Source organism: Pocillopora verrucosa, chromosome 13 (assembly GCF_036669915.1).
Source record: "Pocillopora verrucosa isolate sample1 chromosome 13, ASM3666991v2, whole genome shotgun sequence".
In the NCBI taxonomy this organism is placed as follows: Eukaryota; Metazoa; Cnidaria; class Anthozoa; order Scleractinia; family Pocilloporidae; genus Pocillopora; species Pocillopora verrucosa.
Window position 1 is genome coordinate 16,718,025 of NC_089324.1, and position 20,394 is coordinate 16,738,418.

The 20,394-nt window shown below is 38.5% G+C and overlaps 3 protein-coding genes across 5 annotated transcripts in view; 2 read left to right on the forward strand and 1 right to left on the reverse strand.

The window, feature by feature from the left end:
• The window catches only part of LOC131794966 (hypoxia-inducible factor 1-alpha), a 15,990-nt gene extending 13,746 nt beyond the window's left edge, over positions 1 to 2,244 (forward strand). For all 3 annotated transcript variants that reach the window (XM_066160620.1, XM_059112527.2, XM_059112534.2), the window contains exon 11: positions 62 to 2,244. In XM_066160620.1, coding sequence (XP_066016717.1) covers positions 62 to 709 — 648 coding nt within the window. In that variant the 3' untranslated portion in view covers positions 710 to 2,244. The remainder of the gene's footprint in view (positions 1 to 61) is intronic.
• A 2,779-nt stretch (positions 2,245 to 5,023) lies between these two features.
• LOC131795310 (G-protein coupled receptor 135) lies at positions 5,024 to 7,362 on the forward strand. Its single transcript, XM_059112889.2, has one exon. It carries the CDS (start codon positions 5,281 to 5,283, stop codon positions 6,400 to 6,402), a length of 1,122 nt encoding a protein of 373 aa, XP_058968872.1. The 5' UTR covers positions 5,024 to 5,280; the 3' UTR covers positions 6,403 to 7,362.
• A 1,823-nt stretch (positions 7,363 to 9,185) lies between these two features.
• On the reverse strand, positions 9,186 to 13,346 carry LOC136277661 (fibulin-5-like). The gene is made up of 8 exons (XM_066160047.1): positions 13,327 to 13,346; positions 12,908 to 13,062; positions 12,371 to 12,493; positions 11,886 to 12,017; positions 11,156 to 11,272; positions 10,113 to 10,265; positions 9,780 to 9,888; positions 9,186 to 9,372 (listed from the first exon to the last, which is right to left on the reverse strand). Exons 1-8 carry the CDS (start codon positions 13,344 to 13,346, stop codon positions 9,186 to 9,188), a joined length of 996 nt encoding a protein of 331 aa, XP_066016144.1.
• Positions 13,347 to 20,394: the final 7,048 nt, after the last annotated feature.

A 20,394-nucleotide genomic window follows, 5' to 3' on the forward strand; every position in this document is an offset into this window, starting at 1 on the left:
GATCCACCTCACGAAAATGATTTAGTATATATTTATCTTTATTTATTCTTGTGGTTGTCAGGAGTTCTTTCCAGTGGCATGGGACACTAATGATGACCTCATTGAGCAACAAAAGGAATATGAGAAGCTGCTGCAAACACACTATGGTGTTACTGATGACACACCCAGTCCCACCCACTTGGAAAACAGCACCACTGAAAATAGAGTCCCCTACATTCCTTCACCAAGTAACGACCAAAATATTGATAAAGGAAAAGTAGCAAATGAGGAGGAGGAAAATTTTGACGAACGTGCTCCATTCATTCCACTTTCAATCATGGACTCAGAGTTGGATTGCGATGATGATTTATTGGTGGAAATTCCTTTCCTTGATTCACCCATGATACCATCACCCTCATCGTGGCTGCTAAATGCAGATGAAAGTATCCCATCTCCAGGAAGTGCTGTTATGCTACCTCCAGCCAAGCCTCTATCTTACAACCGTCGTCCAAGTCTGTCTAACTCATGCTCACCTGTTTTGAGCAGAAAGGAGATCCCTACTGCCATCAAACGCAATGGGTATGTGACAAACGAGATGGCCCACAAAGGGAAAGTACTGTTTCCAAACATCAGTACATGGGAAGCTGAAGTGAATGCACCAGTTCAGAACATTAATCTTTTGCAAGGTGAAGACCTGCTTGAAGCTCTTGAATGTGGTGACTTCTTGTGAGCTTTGGCTGGTTAAGTGAAGCAAACTGTATGTCTCATCTAGGAGTGACAACAGTTAAAGGACTTATTTCAATTATTTGTAGGTTATACTCAACTTTATAAGTTCATTGCATTTAATGTCTGATTGTAATGCAAAATGCAATTCCAGTAATCTTTGTCAGGGAACATATGTCATCACATCACATTTATTTAGCTTTAAGTTTGGAATTTGTTTGTTTGTTTGTTTGTTTGTGTGGTGATACGAAGGCAAAGAGAGATTCGAGCCCTGGCTCAATCCCCATGTTAAGTTCTCGGACAAGACTTGTTAACCTCACAGTAACCCTCTCCACCCAGGAGTATAAATGGGTACCAGTTAGCTTTCCTCAAAAAGTGAGGAGGACTGGGGGATAACTGCTTAGGACTGAGATCCTATGCCATGTTGATATACTACCAGTTACCTCATACCATAGAAACCAGGGATAAACAGCTATAGTACCACAGTTTTGAGCCTCTTGGTCCCAAGATTTAACAATAGCTTTTTTTTCCTTATGGATAACCAATACAGTTATGCAAGTGCATAAAGTGTAGACAAACTTTTGGAAAGTTGATTGTGTTGTTTGGCACTCAACATTGTTGTTTTGGCATCTTTTGACGTGTTTCCCCATACATGGGTAATTTAGAAGGCAACTTGATAAGATAAAAAAACCTTAAAAATTTGTCTCAAGTTTAGGACAAAGGATATCCGTAGCGAGTTCTTATTCAGAATTTGATGCTGGTTGCATTTGTAGAGAAGTTGTCATAAACCTTGTTAAGTGGAAGTGTCAACATAATTAACACTGTGAGTTTCTGATTCTGGCAACAAGAAGCATACTGCATCAAAACATTCTTCCAAGCTCCCTTAAAAAATTTTTGGCTGTGCCTCACAGACACCAAGGTGGTAAATGAGGAAACTTCTAGAAGGGTCGGGCTTATTTCTGAACAGTGGCTGGTTATCAAGTCTAAAATTTTTCAGACCCTTTGGTTTCCAACAAAAGACATTGTAGCTTGACTTGGAAGGTTTAACTAGTGCTAAGATTGTCCTTGCAGAGTGGTACAGTAGTTAAAACTGTGTGTATAGATTCAATCATAACAGTATTAGTTTAAAAAAGAAAAATGTAGTATTTCATAGTTAACATTTGTAGCTTCAAAATTAGTTGTAGAGCATAACAAGATTTTATCTATACAGTGTATCATTGAGTGCAGTACATGCCTGAGGTTGAGTGCATTGTGTGCCTGCTTTGTTTTCTTTGTTGCGGCTTGCTCATGTACCCCACTGATTGCTTGATTGCTCATTTGACCTTGTGTCAGTTTCACTGTTAGATTAGTACAATAATCAAATTTTACAAAGATCTGCATCACGAACTTTGTATTGATTACAGTGTTGCATATTTTAATGCCATTTCTGTTGGTCTGCGAGCCTAACTTGCAGAGGTGTGTGAAAAAAAAACTGACAACTTCGGTAAACTTCTGGAGAGCCTTACATCTTTGAATTCTTCATCATTAAAATTGATAAATAAAGATGCTGGTGTCATACTCTTGAATAAAGGGAACAAGTCTCTAAAGAAACTGTAGTGCTGCTTCGGTCGGAGAGAGAGTAATTTGGTATTATCAAATCTCTTTTGCTCTGATGAAGGGCTAATGCTCAAATTGTCATCTTTGAAACTCCTCGTGGTGGCCAATTTACGTTATCAACTCAGTTGATAATACCAAATCACCCTGTAATACACTTATTGCAAAGATCACAATGTCCTACAGGATTAGGAACTCTGAAATCCACTCCTACAATTGCAACCATAATATGGTTTTCCAGCTGCTCTGCCACAAGCCAGAAACAAAAATCTTCTATCCCCTTAAAACTATTTATCTTTCTTCATTGAAGCCCTCATTTGGGAACTCAATGGTTTCACTAAATCATCTTTTTTGCACAAAACCATCACATTTCTTTCCTCAAACCTGAAGCAGAAGTTCAATTAGTTCTTATAGATCTTGTGGGAAATTCATTCTGGGCTGGGTCTGTTGTCTTTTGTAAGATCATCAAAACTGAACTGATCCACAATCATTCTACAAGTATCTGATTAGCCTAAAGTAATATCTGAGAAAGTAATTCCTATTCAGAAACAACTGAAACACTTTTAAAAATTGAATATATCCATGGCAACGACTTTTTCGCCTGCCGCATTCGCACCCTTAAAATTTGGGATTCGATGGTGAACTGGTCGTGGAAAATTCGCCAAATTGTTTCTCTCTATATGGTCCCATATATGTTGGCGAATTGCAGCTTTTGTCTTGATATTTGGAGCTTCAGCACTCATAACGGCTCGCCAAAGTGTAATTATGCTCTGAATTGGAAGTTCGGTTGCGTGGAATTTCATCCCACAGTATTAAAAGTACCCACATTTAAACTTTGCGCAGTGACCGCCATTTTGGAATTGCAAATTGAGTGTTACTGGGATCTAATGTCCAGCCACACACATCGAGGAGACAAGGGATTGGTGTCATTCCAAGTTGCCGTGCGTCTGTTCAGTAATAGATCACAGATGACGTCAAAATGTGGTAAGAACAAAAAAGTGGCACACGAGGCACAGCCGAGTGTGTCACTGATGTTCTTACCACATTTTGACATCCTCTGTGATTTATTACTGAACAAACGCACGGCAACTTGGAATATTTGTTTTACATATTAAAGAATTAAAATATACGGTAAAAAAGTTTTAATGATGACGTCATTTATACGTCTGTCCTCCTATAGATCATAAGTGAGAACCAATCAGAATGCGTGTATAACTGAGCTTATTATATGATGCGCGGTAGACGATTGTGGTGGCTTTGATGTTCACTACCGATTAATCAAATGATTAATTTTGTAAATTTTTCCATAATTTTATTTCAACAAAGCCCCAACAGTGAGAGACCAAAGAGAAGATGAGCCTGTTTATAAGACAATTATTCCATGAGCGCGCGTTGGATATGAGATGATAGAAAGCCAACATGGCCAGCGGGACCGAGTTCCATATGATCATATTCGTTTTCATATTCATATATGATCATATCATATCTAACAAGCGCAATAGGAACAATTGTTTCATTGAAAATTTCCCAAAATATAGATAAATTTTCCTAACTTTATTTATAAGAACAAACGCAATGTTACGAGTACACGAACCATACTTGTAGAGGCATGGTATTATGGCTCATAACCCACATAAAACTCTTGAACTGCACTATCCAATGATCCAGTTTTTAATAAAAACAAATAAACCACTCCCAGCTGAGCAAGAGTGCAGAAGCATCCGAGTATTTACCCAGAATTTAGAGCAAGAAAAAAGGTTCTTGGAGAGACGGTTTTGGTTCCGACTTCCTGAACAGCGGGCATCTTGCTGATATTCCCGCTTGCTGAGATTTCGCCCGGTTTCCCAACGGGATATTGCCACAGTTTACACCAGGATTCCGGGTGGCTTCCCGTCTTGCTGCGATTTACCGGCAAGCATGGTGACTGGGATATAAGAAAATAACCTTTTGTTCCGATCTAACAAAAACTTTAGTCTGTATCACTAAAAGATGAATATCGGTGGGGCAACAAGGCTGCTGTTACGACCCCTTTGCTGATGTTCCCCTAACACGAAAGACAAACATGAAGAGTCAAAGTTTACTTTTGCGGCTGCTCGCTATGTTCCTTGCTGCTACGCAATGCTAATAAACCCAATACGTAGATCAAAACAACTTCACGCAGTTGCATCATTACTTTCTGTTCAACTGCACCTCGTCTTGGTTATGTTATGTTTCTATAGCTACATTAGAGGACTCATTATTTAGCTGTTTGCATATGTTTCTGCTTTTTCACCACCTCACCAGTTCATATTGCGCTCCCTACTTTTGTTTCTTTGACGGGGCGGATGTAGATGTTCTCAAATGTTTATCAATATATTTAACTTGAACGATGTTAAAAAAAAAAAACTCTGATAACAAGTTTTTACTCACGATAACTTGACTTGAGAAATCGGAAATCGGTGAACTCATTGGCGACAGAGAATCTCACGTTTCTGAAAGTTTATCTCTTCGACAAATCATCTGTTCTGTCACATCGACAATACAATTCGACATAAAATTGAATGCGCAGAGGTGAGAAAACTTGTTTGCAGAGCAATATCTTTCCTAATGCTTTTTCCCCAATCTTGACGTCACCGTGTTTATTCACCGACAAACGCACTCAATATTTAAATTTGGTCGAATGGCCCGTCGAATGGAAAGAAACTTTTGCACTTTGAATATGCAAAAACAAAGGAAGCAGCTGCTCTGATATTAAGGCTTCGTAGATTAGTGCTTTTTGGAGGTTTTACTCCAAGCGCTTGTAAGTAACTCAAGCAGTGTTTCCCTGAATCACTTGGAATTGGAAATATTCTAACCTGTAATCGAGCGGTGATTCTTTCATGGATATATCGTCAAATAAGGCCGACAAATTCACTGAGCAAAATGGCAAATGACTTTAATATCGATGATCTTTTTCGCCAAGTTTGCGTTCAATTCTAAGAGAGGCTGATCGCATTCAACAAGAACATGGTTGTCACGGAACGGAACAACACCAGCGAAACTTTCTGGTGCGAGTCAGTGCCTCAGGAATCTTCTAAGGAAGTTTTTGCGTTTCTAATAATAACTTTAATCCTGTGTGTTTTGGGTAATAGTGCAGTTTGTATTATAGTTTCACGCCATTACCAGTTACACACTGTGACCAACGCAAATTTCGTGAACATGGCCGTAATTCAAATGCTCTTCGCATTGTTCTCCATTCCGCCCTATCTGCAACTATCAAATTCAAGGTCTGAAGTGGAAAACATTGAATGGCTTTGCGTTCTCATTGGATTTACTTTTGAGCTTTTTTCAGCTCTTTCGAACCTAGCGTTAACTCTTGTCGCTGTGGAACGCTATTATGTTATCAGCAATTCGGGCAAGAGGAAAATTTCGGCCAAGACTACGGGAAGACTTGTAGTCTTTGTCTTCATCTTGGCACTTGCTTTTGCGGTTTCATGGACAGTTCTGGCAGAAGGCCCGAGCCCATGTTTGACTTCTTCAATCTTGTCGTGTTTTCCTCTAATAAGCGCTCATAAAACGAAAACTTTACGAACTCTGAACATCATTTACGTTACGATTTGTTTTTTCCTTCCTATGCTACTAATGGCTGTATTATTTGTGAAAATGTCCAAATTACTTTGGAGTGGATTTAGCAAGGTACGACCTCTTGGAGTTGGAAATCGAAACACTATTCGCTTCTTTGCTGAAATCAAAACAACAAGGACAATGTTCTTCATATCAATTCTTCATTTCTTCTGCTGGCTGCCACTTTGCATAATTTCCATTTATTTATCTCTTCCACGTAAAACCAGCGAGCTTTATCCAGGATCAGCGACAGCAAAAATTGTTACAATTTGTCTAGCGCTAGTTTCCTCTTGTGCAAACCCTTTGATGTATGCGCTACGAAATCCGCGATTTAGTATAATTCTTAGACCGAATAAAAGGTCAAAAGGAAAGAAACGGGTTCAATTTTACAAGGAACAAGAAAATTGCGAAAGCTGTATTGCGAAGACACCTGTATCTTGGGCACAAAGATCAATTTGTTCGGTTATATATGACGGGAGTAGAAGCGACGAAACACACGCGACATCTTCAACAGTGCTGTCGTAAACACTCGAGTATAAGGACATTCTCTGACGTTGAAATGAGAGCAACAACATCTATGTCTGTTTTTACAGAACAGAGGGACAGCTGCTTCAACTGTGAAAACTTAAATTCTTGTGTTTTTTGCTTTGCTGTTTGCTTTCCTAAATTTAATTTTTATGAAAGACCATAGTAGGAGTGCTAACAGAAGCGCGGTTCTTGAAAAAACTTTATTGTGTCCTCCAGTTGTCTTCACGTTCTTAACCTAAAACGCATTTTCGTTAGTGCAGCTGTCTGAGTGTTTTGTTTTGTCTTTTTTGAAGTTTATTTGTCCGTTCCCACAAAAATATGGACATCTCACAATCAAATTTTAATAAAACTAACCCGTTCCGAGGCGAATATAAGTAGTAACAACTTCCGACACCGCAATCTCGCGTTAAGTATTTCACGTGCACATCAATATTTTATTCCTTTAATATCTCTGTTAACTTTTCTGCGGCCCGGCTTTCTCGGGAAAAAAATTGTAACGAAGATCTTTAGTTACTTTTTTGCGATATCATTGTCAAAGTTTCTTGGCCAGGAACCAGGAGTGCGATACAAAATTTAATTAAGTTAACATTAAAACGAGAAAGTATGATCGTGTCAGTCAAGTTTTTTCGAAAGCCACAAAGAAATTATGTGGCAATCTATTCCTCTGTTCGCGTACACTCTCATTAAAACTTGTTCTTTTATCAATAATTTAGTAAAAAGAGCTGAGGCAGTGTATGTGGTAAATATATATATAAAACGCGAAAAAGTACCAATTCTGTTTTAAACGTATTTTGCATAACAGACGTAAACGAAATTTTGTATTTCCTCGATTGTATCCAGTGGTACGTTTGATTCTTCAGTCTGTGAAACGAGAGAAAACTATATAAAATAACAACCTAATTAAGAATTATTTTGAAATAATTTGAGAGAGAAAATAAAATTTAATTGAAAAGTGAATTTCCTTATGTGGTTTTCTCATTCAAATGTGCTCGAGTGTGACTGCATCGCGGTACATTTTTTAAAATACGACAACGGATCCCTTCAGTTATTTAGAAATATTCGGTTCGTGTTATTTTCCGGACTTGAATAAAAGTTTAGCTTAATGACAACCATAATAGGATGAGATTTTCCGAATTGTAGGTCCACTAATTGATATTTTTGCCTAATTATACAGGAATAAAGTCTACAAGAAATTGAAAATGATAAATGTGCATTCGACGCAGACACAAACTCTTTAAATGTTCAAGTTCCTTTGAATAAAAAATGAATCCATTAAATGCAGGGTTTATCATCTGACTTCAACAAATGTTAACCCAAAAAATAAAAAAATAAGACCATGTAAGACAAAAAGTAAAATTACAGCTGTTTAGCTGCTTGCTTAAAAAGAGAAAATGCAAGAGGTTTTTTTTAAAAAAAAAAAAGGGACTATGTTCTTTATCTTATAGTTATAATAATATTATTAATAATAACAATATTTATTGATTTGTATTGCGCAAATATCAATCCAGGAAATAAATTTTTAATCTGCGTATGGTAGCTTCTTATCGAATGTGCGCATTCCCTTAAAATTACTTGAAATGAAACCGGATCAACATCAGTATCTGGGCAACTGCCCACCTACCCCTCCCCTAAATCAACAACAGTCAATTGACAACAAGTTAAGGTTGATGTTGGGTTAGGGGAGGGGTAGGTGGGATGTTGCCCAGATACTGATATTGATCCATGAAACCCATAGGAAAATTCTAAGTTCATTTGACCCTTTGACCCCTAAGAATGACCAGCATGTAATTTCTCCTTACATCATCATCCCTAAATCATACATTAAGGTCGCAAGAATAGCGGAAATGATCACCAACTAAAGAAACTATTGATTCTCCTTGTCAGCCTCTTAGGAAATGTATAGCAAACAGCATGGAGAATCTGCATATTGATGTTAGGGTGTAAAGGTTAATGCAACAGGGAGGTGGTGATAATTGAAAAAAAAGAAATGGTCAAAATCAGGAACCCATTACCCAGAGCTTTCGTCTTCCATACTGACCCTCTGAGTCAACCCTGTCCCGTATCTTTTTATTTTTAGAAGCGCCTCCCACGGGGTTTTTCGCGGGTGTTTACATAATAGCCAATCATAAGACAGCTGTGGTACTCGATTGTTTACGACACGCCGCACGAAAGTATTTCAATAATTGCGAAAAGCGCGGAACGTCTGCGTGTTTTCGCGGGAAATTAAAGAACCCCCCCTCCCCCACATACATCAGTTCTACAAATAAAAAGATACGGGACAGGGTTGACTCAAGAGTACAATTGGTATGGAGACTCCGGGTAATAGGCTCCTGTCAAAATTTAATTTTGCAGGGATGTTTCTTGAACCAGTCGCAAAACAACAGCGGTATGTAAGCAAAAGAAGGGTGTTTCTGGGTTTGCATAACCGTAGTCAAAACACGATGGAGGTCGAGAGAATTCGAGACACCTATCAATTAATTGTGCAAACACAAGACGCCCTCTCTACAGGTTTCGTATGTATTTAGATGTACAGAGGCTGATGCTGAGTGTGGGTGCACAGTGCCCTGCGTGGGCACCAAGCACAGGCACCCCACGGACGGACTCAGAGCGATACCGTTCGATCTAAAGCGAACTCATTTAAAATTTGCCACTTCTTTCTTTCTTTTTTCCTTCATATAAACTAAGTTGCTGAGACATTGTAAGATCTTCTGCTTTCCTTTATTAAGAAGAAACGATGGTTGACAAACAAAGCAAACAACAGTTTGACTCGCTCCTGGTACTTAGTCCTCCTCGTCCTCGTCCTCGTCCTCGTCTTCGTCCTCGTCTTCTAGCTCTTTCCAGTCGTCCTCTTCATTTTCCGCTTTCTGTGTTTGAGGCATGTCAAGGTAGGCGAAGTCTACTGGGGGTGCCAAGCCAACAGGAGCCGTGACCACCTCATCTTTCTTCTCAGACTCAGACTCAGATTTCCTTGTAAAAAAACAAGTATCTACCAGTCAGGGTTGATAACTAGTCATTTCAAATCGACATAGAGAGGTTACCTTGAGCTTATTGTATAGTTTTGCATTACATATCGATGGGCATATATGCACGTGCAACCGCCTGATTTCATTTTTTCTTCTCGTGATTTTTCCATGGTCGATAAGTCATGATAAACAGGGATTTTTTTTGAAAAGGCCGGAACATATTCTGGAAGTCTGGGCGAGGTATAAAACTAAAACCCTCTAACTCTGATTCAGATACAACCGAAAATCCTTTTGTTTGGCCATCATGCTCGAAGGTGATCATGGACAAATTACTAGAAGGAAGAAGGGAAAAAAGGTGGTTACACGTACATAGATGCATTTACAAATGACAAAGAGCATTTTCTTACTCACCTGTTTCTCCATTTTCTAAAGCTAACAGTAGAGATAATGATCAAGAGCAGGATACCGAAAAAGCCTCCGATGATTATCCCGAGGAACTTTATCCACTCCTTCATGTCACCTGAAATGAAGCATAGCGCGTGATTAAATTGATCGCAAAAGCGCACTTAATTAAGCATCATTACTGAGAGGTTGCGGTCGCGCTTTTCCGAAATAATTCGCTTGGGTATGTTACAAAACAACTTTTCATGCTCCATTTGGCTTGGAGTTAATCTGAGAATACGAGTAGAGAAGAGTTTTATGCATTTAATTTGCTGTGTGCTTGTTTAAAACTCGTTCGCTGACCTTCATAAACGCAGCTCTTGCCAACTCTTTTGTACCCATTCTCACACTGGCAGCGATAACCGTCGTCCGCGGAATGCAACTTCTCCAAGTTGACACAATAACTATGAGGAATTTCTTTGCAGGTTTTGTTACCAAACTTGCATTCGTCGATATCTGTAAAGGGTTAAGTTGCGCTGATTATTTTGAAGACGTCAAGAAATCTAAGAGTTAACAGCATTTACTGACGTTTCATGCAACACATCAATCAAGAGGAAGAATTTTTCAACACATTTTTTGAGTGACCAAGACAAAATTTCTCCTTACAATACCAATACAATATCAACCAGATAAGTGATGAGAATAAAGAAAAAATATCAATTTGAGGATAATGAGTTGATCCAATACCAAATTCTCTGAACTAACATTACAAGAATTGTATGGTTGACAGTAAGGAGAATTACAAATTTGATCTGGGAGTTAAAGGGTTAAGAATAACATCTGCGAACAAAAAACGAGACTCGATAGCTTTGAGAATGATTTTAAAGACATGAAATCATGCGTGTTGCGCGTGGGAACAAAAGCATACGAAGGGTAGAAGGGCTGGGGTTGGAAGAGAAGACGGGGGGGGTTAAGTTTCAAAAGAAACTATGGTGCTGCGTCGGAGGGAGAGTAATTTAGTATTATCGACTCAGTCGATAACGTATACGTAAATTGGCCTCCGCAAAGAAATTAAAAGCTGATGCTTCCAGCGTTAGCCCTTCGTCAGAGCGATTGGAGGAATTGTGGGTTTTGTGTGGGTTTATATGCAGAAAATGGAGCTACGCTATCGGTGGGAATATGGTGACGAGAAAACAAGAATAAATTAGTTGAATAAAAAGCGCTCGTTGATACCGTGGGGATTAAGAGTGCTGAATTGAAAGATAAATTTTTGTTTTAGAGTTTTGCGAGAACTGTTTAGATGTAGAGAAAGGCCGCAAACTACCATATGCTGCTTGAAGGAAGGGAAAACATTCGTTTGGAATGTTATGGGCTAAGTCTAAAAACAAAAAAAGCCCTGCACATACCCACACAGACTTTTTCTGCGTTCATAGCATATCCAGAAAAGCAGTCGCATTGAAAGCTTCCCTGTGTGTTCTGACATTCTCCTTGGTCACAATCATGTTCCACACATTCGTTTATGTCTTGGAGGAGAGAAAAAAACACCAGTTACTATTGTAGGACACCTGAACGCTTGAAAGGATAAACAGTTAGTTTCAGAAGGCACTATTACCGCCAAAAACCCCATCGACGAAATTGTTATGTAGTGTTTTCAACTTTTTCTAACAAGATTAAAAAAGGTTTCATTCTTCCGCACTTTCAATCGTGTCTAACAATAACTCAATTTAAGAAGCGTCACATCGTACTTTCTCAACACGTTGCCTCTGAATTGAATTTCCTTCCCTCGTCTCTTTTCCACTCGTTAAGTGAAAAATGGAAACTCGACCTCGAAATTTTCACAGTTATGCTTCCTAAATGATACCACAACTTGAGGGTCTCAATGGGATGATGGCTTTTACGGCTAATGGTTAAAAATATGGCCAATTTACGGCTAACGGTTTAGTCTTTCCAGTGTGGTCACCAGATTTTTTCCGACTTACATTTTTTATAACTAACAGTTAAAATTTGCCAGTTTTTACGCCTAACGACTAAATGACGGTTAAAGGTGAACCCCTTCGAGAACCTCCTACACGAGAACACGTCAAGAGACGAGACCCAACAGCGGCTAAGGAGAAGACTGAGATATCACGTGATTACCTGTACATTGCTTGCCATTCCCTGTGTATCCTTTCTTACATCCACATGAGTAGCTTCCATGCGTGTTAATGCAGACTGCCCCTACTTTTGCGCAGACCTTAAATTTGTTTGAACCACTACATTCGTCGATGTCTATTAAAATAAGACAAACGAAAATCGATTTAGCAGCGATTATGTGGAAAATAGTCGTCCCATAATCTCTCGGTACGAGTTTAGATCGAAGACGCTTAACTTCATAGCGGAGCTCACAGCGAGTGTACGAAACGCGTGTCCAACGTAACGTTGAAGATATGGTAACAAACGGGACAGTTGCATTTTCCTTATCTAAGTACAGAAATCTTAGATCGCATTAAATAAGTTTCTGATGAAGTGAAAATAATCGACTACAGTGAAAAACTACTGAGTTAAATTTTCCAACCAAAATAAAATGCCATCATTTAATACAAAGTGTGCGCTACAATGACACCTCCGTAAAAACACGTTACCTATGCATCCTTTTCCTTCACCAGTAAATCCCTCTTTTGTGCACTTGCACTCGTAATCAAATGCATTATCTATGCAAGTTGCGACATCGTCACAGTCGTTCTCAAACAAGCACTCGTTTATTTCTGAAAACATTGTACAATAAGCAAAGGTGTATTAAAAATTTATTTGTTAAAACTTAATATATCAAGGGCCACAACTCATACAATCACCTAAGGAAAAAATGTTGCTTCTCTGATCCCTCATTGTCGACTCAGGCAGTCACAACTTCACAAGCAATTGTCATTAGCTGACATTTAAGCATTTTCACAACTTGAAAAAGAATGTTTGATTGTCACGGTCCTGGGTAAGAAAAATTTTTTGATTCAATCTGCCATAGGTTTCTCTTGAGTGAGATAGACTGAGTTTCCAGGAGGAGCAAATGGGAAGTGAATTAAGTGACCTGCCGGGAGTGCGAGAAAAACGTGAATGATCAAGTTGTTGTTGTTGTTTTGTTTAGTGCTTTTTTTTTTTTTACAGCTCTCTCATCGCTATCTTACCACACTTTTTGTTAATCTGTATTTTGGCGTCTTTAAATTTGTCAGGTGTGACACACAAGACAGGTTCAGCGCCCAAGCTAATCTTTGGCTTGGAGTTCAGAAGATCCTTTAAACCTTTTTCGCATGCACAGTTCCATGGGTTTCCATGTAAGCGACTGAGAAACAAAAAGAGAAAAAAAAAGTTAACCATTTGACCCCTGAAAATGACGAGCATCTAATGTCTTCTTACAATATCACCCCTGAATCACACACTGAGGTAACAAGAATAAACAAAACGATCACCAACTAGAGAAACTCTTGATTGTTCAACAAATTCTCCTTGACAGCCCCTAAGAAATGCATGTGGAACAGTGTGGAGAAAATACGTGCTGATGACTAACTAATGACTAACTAATGAGTGATTTCAATTTCACACTTACAGTCGCTTAAGCCTAGGCATGTCATCGAAGACATCGTGTGGTAGCCATTCGAGTTTATTATGCGAAAGATCACTGGAGGTAGATTGAAAGAAAAATTTTTGAAACTAGTCAGAGGTGGAGAGAAACATATGACTTTTGAGATGTGCAGAAACCACGTGATGGATATTTATCACAGTCAAACACGATAAAAACATAAATTGTTACATGCACGAAATAAAAAAATTGTAATCGATGAAAGACGACAGGGAAGTCCAGGGGGAAAAAGTGGAAAATCAAATGAACAAATATAAGCGCGTTACTAATAATACGCCTGGAAAAAAACGCAGCCAACGACAAGCACGCGAAAACATGCAGCCATGACAGGCGTGGAAAAACAAGCTTTTGAGAAAATGCAATCGTTGATAAGCGCGGGAAAGATGCAAAAGCCAATGACATAAGTGGATAAACAAACGCAGTTACCATTTTCTACTTGCACAACAAAGCGAATAAAAAATCACCCTCTCCATTTCTAACTATAGATCCAAATAGCCGTTAGATATGTCATCCGTAGCGCGTGAACTTACAGTGTTTTCAATCTTTTCAACCCTGAAAGGTGTTTCTTTGATATTCTTGATAAGTGTCCGTTCGATAAGTTTCTGTTGGGAAAACATAACGAATAAATGTAAACTTAACTAAAATGTAGCTATGAACACAACCGTTCTATTTTTACAAAAGCATACCTTTCTCACTCCACACATAGCCGTCAGGAGCCCATTACTGCAAGTAATGAGCTCCTCAAGTAATTACCATTAAAAAAGGTAATAGATTTAAAAGCTGATGGCTTGCAAATACGAGCTAACCATTAGCGGGCACAGTGTAAAAAACCTCTTTCGTTTTCAAATTTCAAGTAACAATTTTGCTCTTCCTCTCTCCCCCTTATATTCTTTTTGTATTCACGCGCGGCGCACGTGATTTCACAAATAAACCAATCACATCAAATAATGTTTTTTTATCATATTTCAAATACAAGTTACAGACACAATTAAAATTACCACACAGGAACAAGGAGGTTTGGCCAACAACAACCGCGCAATTGCTGTTGTGAGAATTTTCACCAAAATTAACATCACAATTGTTCGAAAAACAATACTAATTATATTAAAAAAAAAATACATTTAAATTACTGTACAGTCTCACTATTACAATGAGGTTTAAGACAGTTACTATTGAGAAAGCAAATACAATAATTGTTATTATTACTGATGCAAAATGAAAGAGAGAAACACCCGAGGTTAGAGTGGAAAGTTTTTAATCCATTTCTTATAGAAAGTATCCAAGTCTTCATTTTTTGAAGCAAAGTCATTTTTTTCGTTTGATAATTGATTTTGACTTTAGTTTGTAACCTTCTATATTTGGATGAGCATGCGTCCTTTTGCAATCCCAGATATGTATTTTTCCGATCAGTATTAAATAATTTAGTAAAGGGCATGACGATGTTGTAATACCTATTATGATATCCAATTTTCAATAGTTTCTTGTTTGTATAAAGTATCGAATTTAAAATTTCGTATTGTGAAAAGCTTTCACATAAGGTTCAAAGGCCACTCTATGGGGAGGGTGAAAACAAGTCTCAACTTAAGTTAAAAATCTGCCTTAATTTCTCTGCCTTAGTAGCTAACTGAACTTTTTCGCTGATAATTATGGAATAGAAATCTTTTGATTTTTGTTTGGTAATCTTAAAAATGACATTGTTATATACTTAAAACAAGGGATGTCACTATTAAACCTACCCTGAGCTGTTTTTAGATTGGAAGGTATAGGATGTCTAAGTTCTGTCCATGTAAGAAAATTGGCCTTTTGTATTCTTTGTCGTCTTACTTCAAAGGACTCAGTATTGTTTAGATTTATTAACAGATCTTTAACAGTGTAAATTCCGACACAACACAGATTTTCCATCAATTCTTAGATCTCTATTGTTCCAAATTGCAGATAACAAGTGTTTCTCTTCGGAGAAAAGGTCCCGGAATTCTGACCACTATTTTAAAAGTTCTCTATAGAAAACTGATGCTATTTGAGGATCTTTCATTGCGTAATTGCAGTCAAAAATGAAAAAGCCCTTAAAAAACTTTAAGAGGCGCATTAAACAGAACTTCCACGTACTTTCATTATCGTTCAAAATTCGCTTCAACCAGGCTAGTCTTCGAGCTCAAACTCTCATGACTGTCATTTTTATTCCATCACCTTCAAAATTGTCTATTGCAGAAAGTTTTGTCACCTTATCTTTCCCTTTCCATAAAAAAGTGCAAATTGTGTGATTCACCTGTTTGATAATGTGTAATGGAGTTGGAAGTAACAAAGACATGTAGACAAGTTTAGGGACGAGTAGAGATTTGACTATGGTGACTTTGCCACAGATGGATAGCCCACTCAAAGTCCAAATGATTGTAAATTTCTTCATGTTAACAAGTTTTTCCTGGAAGTTTTTTTCGTAAAGTAATTATTGGTCATACGTGAAAACTACGCCTAAGGCTTTGATTGGTTCACTTGGCCAATTTATACCAAAAGGTTTTTCATCGTCACTCTTAAGAGACCCTATCCACATACCATCTGTTTTGGAACTGTTGACTTCGATTCCACATAAATTCTTAAATATATCCAGTTGTTGAAATAATGCGTTAGCCGAGTTAAGATTTGATAGCACAGCAGTGATAAATAAATAAATTAATAAATTAAAGGTTTATTCAATACATGTTTTCGTACAAGAGTAAAATACAGCATGTTTACATTAATTACATTCTCAAAAAAATTTTTAAAAGTTATAAAAAGTATTACATATTGGTAAATACAAATATATATATGTATACAAGCTATATAAAAATGCATTACTATTGTAAAAAGGCCATTGCTGGAAAAAAGCTAGTCTTAAAACGCTCCGTCCTGCATCTCTGCAACGATGTACGGTGGCTACACCTCAGGTTACACCCACAGACAGCGTTACGCCGGGGGGGAACATTCGAATATAAGGGCGAGGAGGGCTCGCATGCTTTCTCAAAGGTCTTATTGCCTAAGCACAACCTTCTTTCTGAAAGACGAGGGGTTGAGCCTCTGCAAAGTGCCGTTTCATAGTTACTTCCTGGAAAAATAATCCTCAAGGCACGTTTTTGAACACGCTCTAGTTGCTGCTCGAGGTGTGACTGTACACTGCTAATCCAAACTTGGCAAGCGTACTCTAAAACTGATCGCACAAGGGAGCAATATATAGTGATAAAGTGATCCGGGGGGACTCCAGCGCGTTTCAAAACCCGTAGCAGGTATAGACGTTTACACGCCTTGTCCACAATCTCCTTGGTATTTTGGCCCCATTTTAAGTTGTCACAAAAAGTAACACCAAGCACTTTGTGACGGTGAGCTGGAGTACGTCGAGATCTTTAGCAAGGAAGGAGAGGCGCATTTCTTTGCACTTCTTCGGGTTTAGGCTTATACAATTTTCCTCCGCCCAGGCTGTAATGCTGTCAAGATCATCTTGTATAGTTGATAGAGAACCATGGGGAACTACCTCGGAAATATTAATGTCGTCCACATACTTCCAGTAACTCGATTTGCAAGCTAAATCGTTAACCATAACCAGAAAGAGAACTGGACCAAGCTTGGTCCCTTGTGGGACCCCGGCATGCACCGTGGCCCATTCGGAAAGGAGCCCGTCAAGCTTTACAGCTTGTCGTCTCTGTGGTAGAAAGCTGCAAATCCACTTGACGACAATGGATCTAGCGGCCATTTTCAAAAGCTTGCATACCAGAATATTATGGTCAATATGGTCAAACGCTTCAGAGAAATCTAAAAAGCACACTCTCAGGTACGTACCAAGGTGATTCAAGAGCTGATAGCCAGTTATGCAGCATATCAAGTAGACAAAAGGTGGTTGACACGCCTTTGATAGAACCAAACTGTTTTGGGTCAATGTGTTCCTTGATGTCCTCCATGAGCCACTAAACAACAAAATCTTCAAATACCTTTGAAAGGCATGCAGTTAGAGCTACTGGTCGCAGGTCATTGTCACAGGGGACGGGTGACGCATTTGGTATTGGTGATATATAGGCATCTCTCCACGCCGAGGAGAAGTCACCAGACGACAACGACCGGTTAAAGATAGTGGTCACGGGCTCAGAAAGCTCGGACGCGAATAGCTTCAGAATTCGATTTAAATCGCGTCAGGACCACAAGCTTTGAAAGGACTTAGCTTGAGTAGTTTTTTGTAGACTTCCGTGGGGCGGATGGCAGGTAACTCGTCCGGTGCGGGCAGAAAGGCAGGGAGCGTTAGGTAATAACGGTCGACCTCATAACTGATAGCACTAGCGCCACAGGATTTACTGGAGAGCTTGTTAACGAGACTCCACCACTTTCGTGGGTCGGTATTTTTCAGAAAGCTAACCTTCTCAGGGTAAAAGGCTTTTTTCCTGGCAGCAATCTCATCGCGCACCCTGGTGCGCAGCTCTCTCCATCTGCCACTCTTATCAGAATGGAACGCACGCTGCCTTTCGAGGATGAGCTGCTTAATGCGAGATGTCATCCAGGGTCTGTCTGTGAGATGGATTTTCACCGACTTTAGAGGGAAATTAATGTCAATTGTTGTTTTCACATCAGTGTTAAACGATTCCGTTAAGCTGTCAACTGAAGCCACGCTGTCTAGACCAGTGAACCAATGATGACTAGAAACCCACCTTCCGAAAGCATTAATAGCCGACTCCGGAAACGTCGCACGCTGCGTTTCTGGGCCTTATGAGCGCGCACCGTAATATCACGAGATGGTTTAGGTCTCCAAAACACAGAAAACACAGGTATCGTCTGCATATCGTAGAGGTTAGTTTCATTATTGCCAATTTTAATTCTTTGCATTTCAGAATTTTCTCGTTTTGAAATTGCCAAGGTTTCCAAGGCCAAGATAAAGAGGTAGGCAGGGGTCTCCCTGTCTCACACTTTGCTCCAACGTAAAATACTCAGATGCTAAGCCATTATTTATAACACAGCTCTGAATGTTTTGGTAGAATATTCTAACCTGAGCCAAAATTGAAGATGCTACATTCCAAAGTGTCAAACGCTATCCTAAAGTCGATAAAAATCTAATGCTAGAAGTATTTTCATCATCTGTGAATTTTATTATGTCGAAAATCGATCTGACAGTCTCTCCACTATAGTGATCTTTAACATAGCCCGTTTGGTTGTGATGGATAATACTTGGCAACTGAAAACATTCCTCACTCTAATTGAGATTATTTTCGAAATGATTTTTGCGTCAACGTTGATAAGAGATATTGGTCTCCAGTTTTCTGTAAGTGTTCGTTCCTTGCCTTGTTTCTCAATTTAAGTGATAACTGCTTTTTTTTGTGAGCTGGATATTTCTCCACATTTGAAGGTCTCCTGCACACACCATTAAAGAATCGCTAATTAAATTCCAGCACGTTATGTAAAATTCTATTGGCATTCCATCATTTCCGGGTAATTTATCGTTTTGGAGGCTATCTGAAATAGACTTCATTTTCTCAAGAGATATTTCGCCCTCACAAGGCTGCTTTTGTTCTTAAGATAATTTTGGTACGTTTAAATTACCTATGTTTCAATGTTTCACCAAATTTTCAGTCCGTATCTGTATTTTGTGACTTATGGAGACTGTGGTAAAAGCGTTTCTGTTCTTCAAGTATTTTGAAGGGATCAGATATAATAACGCCACTTGTAAGTAGTTTTCTGCTATGTTTTTTAGAGTTGTTTCGGTTTTCTAAATTTAAAAAGTGTTTTGTACTTCTCTCTCCGTGTTCATGCCAACGAGCTCTTGCGCGGATTATGATACCTTTTGTTTCTTCATCATAAAAACGTTCAAGAACTTCCTTGGCGTCATTTAAAAGATTTTAATATAAAGAAGGATCTTCTTCGTATTGCTTTATTGCTTCTTTATAAGCTGGTGGCAAAAGTTTTTCCTTTGCATTTCGTTTCTTGGCCTTCCGTTTAAAATAAGAAATGGCGTGATTTCGGATGTTGTATTTCAGCCAATCCCAGACGGAGAGCTTATTCGATAAATAATTTACGCCCGTTGTCTTCTATTCTGGAAAGTTATTCTCTAATTCATTGGGATAGTTTTCCGCATCATCAAGAAGAAATACATTCATCTTCCAGAAGCCAGAACCTTTATCGCTTTGATACGAGTCGGTTCAAGCAAGCTCACTTGCTGCGTGATCTGTTTTTATCGCTGGAGTAATATCAGTTGATATAACAAAATCCTGTAGGTTGGTGGAAACTAGCCAGTAGTCCAAACGAGAGAATATTTGCGGCAATCTTTGGCTTCAAGTGTAACTTTTAGTCTGAGGATTTTTATTGTCCAAATATCTACTAAATCTAACTTGTTTTGTAAACATTGAAGACTATCTATTAACATTTTCCTTGGTACAATTACACCACCCTTTTTATCAAGCTTTGGATTTAGAGAGCAATTAAAATTTTCTCTACAGATAATATTTTCTTTACGATCTAAATTTTCTGTTTGCAACATTTTATGTAAATTTTTGAAAAATTTGCACATTATTTTGTCTTTGTTTGGTGCGTAAATGTTTATCAAGATATAAACTTTGACATCAGTTTCTACCTTTGGAGCAATGAAACACCCTGCCCTGAGGGATCTGCGATAGTCTTATGACTTGTGCAATGTAATCTATTCTCAATCAACACCATGACTCCACAAAAATTTGGGCTTCCATGTGAATGATAAATATTCCCACAACATTCGTTTCTCCCTTGCTCTTCTGATTCCTCCCTTGAGTGCGTCTCTTGAAGGAATACAAATCTACTTTTCTTTTACGACACCATGTGAACATAGACCTACGTTTGTGGAAATTATTTATGCCCCTTGCGTTCAAGGAAACTAATTTAAGTTTGCTATCTATGATCGTTTTGTAGTTTAACAAATCTCTTCTTTAAAGTATCGAGTAAAGATATGTTTCTCCTCCAAACAAAACTTTAACTTACATATAAGAAACAAAACACACGCACAAAATTACGTAACTAAACAGAAAGTCTGTTATTTACCAGACGTGCTTTCCGACT